At 31.5% G+C, this 7,431-nt stretch overlaps 1 protein-coding gene across 1 annotated transcript in view; it reads right to left on the reverse strand.

The window, feature by feature from the left end:
* LOC137614949 (uncharacterized) overlaps positions 1 to 6,676 on the reverse strand; it is a 31,234-nt gene extending 24,558 nt beyond the window's left edge. Inside the window, exon 1 of the mRNA XM_068344597.1 lies at positions 6,513 to 6,676. Coding sequence (XP_068200698.1) covers positions 6,513 to 6,676 — 164 coding nt within the window. The remainder of the gene's footprint in view (positions 1 to 6,512) is intronic.
* Positions 6,677 to 7,431: the final 755 nt, after the last annotated feature.

Consider the following 7,431-nt stretch of genomic DNA (forward strand, 5'->3'; position numbering starts at 1 on the left):
GAAAGTCACATTTTATATTTCTTATAAAACCCTGACAGATTACAATGCACACACGTATGTTTTTCGATACATTTTAGTGTTCAGTAAATTTAGTTGTCATTTTATGATAGATCATTAGATGTAAAAAAACAAACACTTCTTAGAATATTCTCCAGTATGGTACTGAATAAGAAATTATTTCACCTTTAGCTATAAATTTTGACTGCAAATAAAACGGTATTAGGATTTCGGAAGTTATATAGGTTTAGTCCTTTTGGGACAGATTTCCTTCCCGTAGTCCTCTATAGTTCAACAGGAAATTCTTATAAAACGGATATCAAACTTATATATAGGCCTCTAAAAAGTTTTTTATTCACATGAAAGTTCTTTTCTGAAGCTGAAATATCATAGTTTAAGATTGAATTTAGCCTTTCAGTATACACAATATTAGTTAACGTAGCCCGTTGAAAAGGACGGTTGAATATTTAGATAGATAGATATTCACATACCAATTGAACCATTCCCAACCCTCCCCCTCTTGTCGCCAAGCGCGACCGGAGATATATATATATATATATATATATATATATATATATATATATATATATATATATATATATATATATATATATATTTACCCTGGCACTTTCTATTTATTAAATAGGGGAGATTATTCGTGTAATTGATGTTTGTCCTCTTTCGTTTTCAGTTCTTGAGAGGGTGGAATCAAAGGAATCTTGTCTAAATCAACGACACCTTTTAGTGAATTTTTTTATCTTTACTGCATATTTTACTATATTAGCAAGTTCCGTAAGAGGGAGTTTCAGTTTTCCTCCTTAGGACTCAAATTACTTAGCCTGTGAAGCTCAAAAGTTCATGATTTGTCTGGTTTAACGACAATCGTTTCTTGATTGCCTAGCTCTAATATTTTCTCCGTGCTTCCTTAATAAACAAAAGGCATTCCACTGTCAAGTAGTGGTGTGACCGTTTCCTATCACCGAGGATTGTTGGTGTTTTTCTTTTATCATTAGAATTATTATCATTGTTAGTAAGACCAATAATGATATTGATGAAGATTACGTTGCATTATTATTGATGTTATCATCATTGCAGTACTGTATTGATTTTACTGTGATTGCTACCACCAATTGTGCCTTTCACTTATACAGATTATTGTTTGATTATGGTAAACTAAAGTGATGGTTTAATTTGCTAATTACCACTGCTGATTTTTTACTAAGACAGGTGTAAATTATTTCCAATTTCGGTAGTCTATAGTATATTTGTCATGCACTTAAAAATTTCGCAATTACCAGCTGGTTATTAGGCTCTGTGCTACATGCTAAATTTATTATTATTATTATTATTATTATTATTATTATTATTATTATTTATTCTTCGTGAATCAAATATTGATTTGGAGATATTGCAAATTACTACGACTACTATTATTATTATTATCATTATTATTATTATTATTATTATTATTATTATTATTATTATTATTATTATTATTATTATTATTATTATTATTCATGTATAAAATAGTGTCTAAATCTCACTGAATCTGAAAGTTGATACGTTTAACGTGTGTTAAATAAAATCTCATTCTTGACTGAAAGAAAGACCCAAAACGCTCCAATATTTGCATCTCCTGACGCATCCTACAGTTCATACTAAATGTATCCAAACCATGTGATTCAAGTTACTTAAGCTCACTGATTAACTGCATAAACTCTGTGCGAATATTCTGGTTTAGCTAATTCCGAGCAAACATGTCTAGTTCAGGTTTAGTAAGTATACAATTAATGCTGTATCACGTATTGTTTACGTTTCTCTTCTTAATAGGCACAACCAGTGCTTATGTTAAGGTTCTTGTTGGAATTTGGAGTCTCATCAATCAGGAGAGATTTACCTCAAAGTCCCTGGCTAGGAGATACGAGTAGTTCCTCTTCCTTATGTCTTCATTTGAAATTATGTGTTCTCTCTCTCTCTCTCTCTCTCTCTCTCTCTCTCTCTCTCTCTCTCTCTCTCTCTCTCTCTCTCTCTCTCTCTCTCTCTCTCTCTATATATATATATATATATATATATATATTATATATATGTATTATATATAAATATATATATATATATATATATATATATATATATATATATATATATATATATGTGTGTGTGTGTGTGTGTGTGTGTGAATAAGTAAGTAAGTAAGTAAGTAAGTAAGTAAGTAAGTAAGTAAATATAAAGTTACAAAGAGAAAATGCTATGAAGTGAATATTTCAAGACATCAATGGGCATAATAATAATAATAATAATAATAATAATAATAATAATAATAATAATAATAATAATAATAATAATACGTTTATTTCTATTGTACAATGGGTATTAATTACAAAACATTAAAATAATTGTTTACAATATAGAAGTACAAAATATAGAAATAAAATTTTACAATATATTTACAGGCTTTTATCATTAGTAATCTCTCACAAGGATTAGAAATTGACTGATAAAAAATTTTAAATTCCTTAGGATATGTAAGTGATTTTGGTACTACTGGGTTCCAAGAAATAAATGTTTTAATTTTTTAAGGGGACGAAGTTATCAGTAGTTTTTTTATTGATATAGGTAATATATTCCACGCTCTTGGTCACCTTACATTAAAATCTCTTGAGCCAATATCAAAACTAGTTCTTGAAATGAACAGGTCGTTTGCTTGTCTAGTTCGGCTAACCATTGTCATTTACTGTCGGTAGTGTCATGAACCATTCACGAAAATTGCAATGTAATATTTTAAAAACGAGACAACAGGTGTTACAGTAATATTTATTATCTATCTTAAAGCCATTCCAAGGAATTTATTATTGGTGTTGCATGGTCGTACTTCTTTGCAAAGTCCTCAGCTACTTTGGCTGCAAATTTTTGTATTTTTGTAAGCGACTTAATTGAAGTTTATTTGAAGTGCCCCATATATTGTAATAATTAATCTGACTGAATTATTATTCTAGTTGCTTCATCGAAATGGTCTTTAACTCTGTTAATATACATCAGTCTACTAATCACTTTTTGCAGAGCTTATCGATATGCGTGTTAAAAGACAATGAACTGCTCATATAGACTCCAAGGTTCTTTACATCTTTAATAGGATAAATTTTTTCACCATCAATGTTGATTTTGATATCATTAGGTATTTTAGAAATATATTGATTAGTCACAATAAACATTAATTGCATCTTTTTTTCAATTTAACAGTAAACCATTACTATCGAAATGCTGTTTAACTATTTTCAAACTTTGCTCAACACGGCTGACTAAGTCTGGTAGAATTTTCAGCCCTCCAAAGAAAAGGAATTGCGAGTCATCGGCAAACTGAGATAATGTGCAATCAACAATTACATTTACCACATCATTTATAAATGACAAAAATAGTTTTGGCCCAAGTATTGAGCCCTGTGGAACACCATACGAGATAGGCAGTTTTTCTTAAATAACGTCACCTATTTTCACAGATTGAGTTCGTTTTGATAAGTAACTTCTGAACCAGAAGTCATCAATTCTATATAAGGTCATCTTTCTTAACAGTTTTTCAGGAAGAACACTATCGAATACCTTTGAGAGGTCTAGTAGAGCTAATAGGACTATGTTTTTCTTATCTATATTCTTATACATTGCATCTGTTACGTTTAAAAGAGCAGTTTCGGAAATTAACTTTGATCTAAAACCATGTTGCGTCATGGAGATTAAATTAGTGTTTTCGAAAAATCTAGTAAGTTGATTTTCTACTATATTCTCTAAAATCTTTGACAAGATAGGCAACAGGGATATGGGTTGATAATTGTTTACATCATCGATATCACCATTTTTATGTACAGGTGCTACCAGTGAGTGTTTCCAGAGCTGGAGCTATGACCCAGTAACTATCAAAGTGTTAACAATTATAATTATGTAAAACACGATGGCTGGCAAAGCATCTTTAATAAATCTTTGTGAAATCTTGTCACACCCTGTAGAATTGGTTTCATTCCCATCTTGAACTGTAAGAATGACAGTTTTGACATCGACGGACTGTTATCTAAATGTTTGTTTATTATCATTAATAACTTCATTTGATTCTAAATTATATACCTTTCTCTCAACAATATTTTCTTGTGATTTTACAAAAGCTCGTTTCCCAATATTTGCACAAAACTTATTAAATTAATTAGCTTTCTCAAATTTATTTTCGTGATTTAATTGTTCTGATTTTTTATTTGAGGGAATAACTTTATTAATAGTTTGCCAGGTTTTGGAAATATCACCTTTACAGCCAAGAAGTTCCTTTCTCGTATATTCAATTCTAGCCGTATTTAAACAATATTTTACATCTTTCTTTTGTGGTTTATGTTGATCTTGCATCAATCTATCAAACCTATTTTCTTTCAATTTCTTTTGTGGTTCATTCCTAATATTAATTTCAATCATGGAACTGGAGGTCTAGTAATTTCTTTGGTAATCGTATTTAAACATTTGTTAAAAATATCTGTAAACAGATTTATCTAATAATCGACATTGTGGAGGATTGATTTTTGTTTTATTTTTATTCTATTTTTAGTTGTTTGCTAAATTCAGAGAGAGAGAGAGAGAGAGAGAGAGAGAGAGAGAGAGTGTGTGTGTGTGTGTGTGTCTGTGTCAGCGAGCGAGAGGTAGTTAGTGTATCTATTGTTTGTTGTGAGAAAGACTGTTAGTATAACTGAGATTGTCTTTTTATGTTTTAGCTAGGTTAGGACAGTTGTGAATGTCTTGGGTGAATGTTCTTTTTGATTTGACTGCAGCTAGAGGCAGTTGTGTGGTTTGAATGCTGGATTTACTTTATTTCTTTTTATCAACGTGGAAGTGTTTTGTTTATTTCAACAGTAAGTTTAATTTATTTATCTTTGCTGGGAGTGATTCTGAGTAATAGAAAGTTTATTATTTATCTTTGATTATAGTGCGATAGTTTAGTTAGCTTGGACTGTTTGTAAGTGTTTCTTTTTTTTATTTGCAGGCCGTAATTCCTACTTTAGAGAGAATTTTTTTGCGGAATTGATCGTTGACGACCTGGCTAATGATAAGGAAGTTGATACGGTTGCTCTGAATTATATAGTTGTTGATGACCTGGACCAAATGAACTTCCGATTGCTGTTGATGATGATGAGGATGATGATTATGATGATAATAACCACGACCCCAATCAGGGAAGTATTTGTGGCAAATTGCCACCCAGTGGACTGTTAAACACAGAGCTGTGGTAGTGTGCTGCAAAAGACAGTTTGGCAGTGTGTGGACGACTTTGTTGGTGTCAACATATATTATATAAACATACATATTTTGGTGTTGGTGTGCCGTTTAATTTTAAGTTTGTAAGGTTTCTTTATGTGAATGGTGTTAGTTTATTGTATATTTATTAAGCTTATGATTAGTTTTAAATATTTTGATTGTGGATGGTTTTGGGCTAAGCATTTTAGTTTGTAAGAAATATAGTATTAAGGTTATGTTTTGTTTTTATGTCCTTTTTGTCTAAGAGTCCAGTTTATGATAATGTAAGGGGAAAGTTTGTGTTATGAAGACAATTGTCTGTTTAGTGTGTTCAAGGGTGTAGGGTATATTGTTGCAACATCTTGCCACAACATCATCGGTCAAGAATATTTGATTTAAAGTTTCTGATTCATTTAAAATTAAGTTACAGAGAGTATCTTTACTATAATCTTTCATTGATCTCAATGTTTTGAATGATGGCAATTGCGTAGGTTTAGTAACATTTATTAGAACTGAAAGAAGTTCATGGTCGGCTACTTCACATGGATATACATCAAAATCAACTATCATATCCTGTCTATTTGTAATAACTACATCAATTAATGTTGAACTGTTTGAAGTTGTGTGTGTTGGCTTATCAATTATTTGAGTAAGGTTACTAGTTTTAATAATTTTATCGAGTTTACTGTCTATAAACAAATTCTCATTAAAATCACCTGAGATAGACAAAGGCGTATTTCTCAAAATATAGCCGATTTTTTCAATGATATAATCAAATAATTGATTGGTGGTATGCGGATGGCGGTAGATGGCACTAACTACAATAGATAGAAATTTTTTATACTGAACCACAATCCAAATATCATATACATTAATATTATCTGGTTTATTGGTTGATATTACTTTTGTATTCAAGTCACTTTTAATATAAATACAGACTCCACCACCCTTACCATGATCGTTTCTAAATATTCTGTCATTTGGATTGTGTAATATTAAGTCATTTATACTAGTCAGCAGCCATGCATCACTTATGCAAAAACATCAGTATTTCTAGTAACAATGAGCATTTCAATTCCATATTTGTTAGATAAAAGGTACTGAACATTTATATGTCCAATAGTTAAAAAAGGCGATTTTAGTTTATTTTTTTACTTTGGTGGAATTCCCTTCGGCTATAATTTCATAGCCAATTTCCCAGAAATTGTCATACATTTGGCATAACCTTTTATGTCCATATTGACCGCAATTTTCACACTGCATTCTGTTGTTGTATCTGTTGTTGATGGTTAAATTCACCACATTTGTAACACCCTTTTCCCTCTATCTCCTTGTTGTCATTTTTGCTGTTGTTGTTGGAAGGGTCGCTTTTTTCATGAAATCTTGACTGGCAATATCTAGTACCTATGTCACGTAGCATGATTCTTGAACCTTGGGAGTTTGAAAGTCGAGAACAATTGTAATTTTGTAAATTCCTTGTAGCAATAATATTTGGCTCAGGATTTGAATTAATAACTTTTCTGATTTAATGACTTCCTCTTGGTTCATCTTGAAGAGATCTTGATGAACAGGTGTTCATATCATGAGATTTTGTTACTTCATCCCAATTGTCACACAAAGAAAACTGATCACACTGCTTGGCTAAAGTCGTAAGGAGTCGTGTAGCACCAAGTCTGTTCAAGTACATTACAGAATTCCTTCCTGTTACGTCATAGCAAGCGTCGTCAATCTCACCAGTTCCCAGGTTGAATGATAGTTCTGATTTGATTAAAGTTAAGCCGTTCCTGGAGCACCATGTGTCCAATTGATCATTCAGATAATCTGAACTTTCTCCGATTTCATATGATTTTAGGAAGGGACCGAGTTGGCAAATCATCACATTCATGTTCTCAGTGATCTGCTTAAGGTCAGCAACCAGAGATCCCAAGCTGTCTAATATAGTGCTAGCAGTTTTTTCTAGTATGTAATTCTGGGTGCCACATACTAAGATGCATCGTGATGGTCTCCATTGTAGCTTTTTAGATACCCATGACCTCAATGATTCAACGCCTGCTTCTTTAATTGTTTGTATGAAGCAATTTCTTCCAAAGAACGATGATTTGACATAGCATAGGTTTGAGTCTTTCAGTAAGTGTCACTTGGCCGTTTTCTTCCTCATTATCTTCATCAATCGGA

This window comes from Palaemon carinicauda, chromosome 21 (genome assembly GCF_036898095.1).
Source record: "Palaemon carinicauda isolate YSFRI2023 chromosome 21, ASM3689809v2, whole genome shotgun sequence".
Classification (NCBI taxonomy): Eukaryota; Metazoa; Arthropoda; class Malacostraca; order Decapoda; family Palaemonidae; genus Palaemon; species Palaemon carinicauda.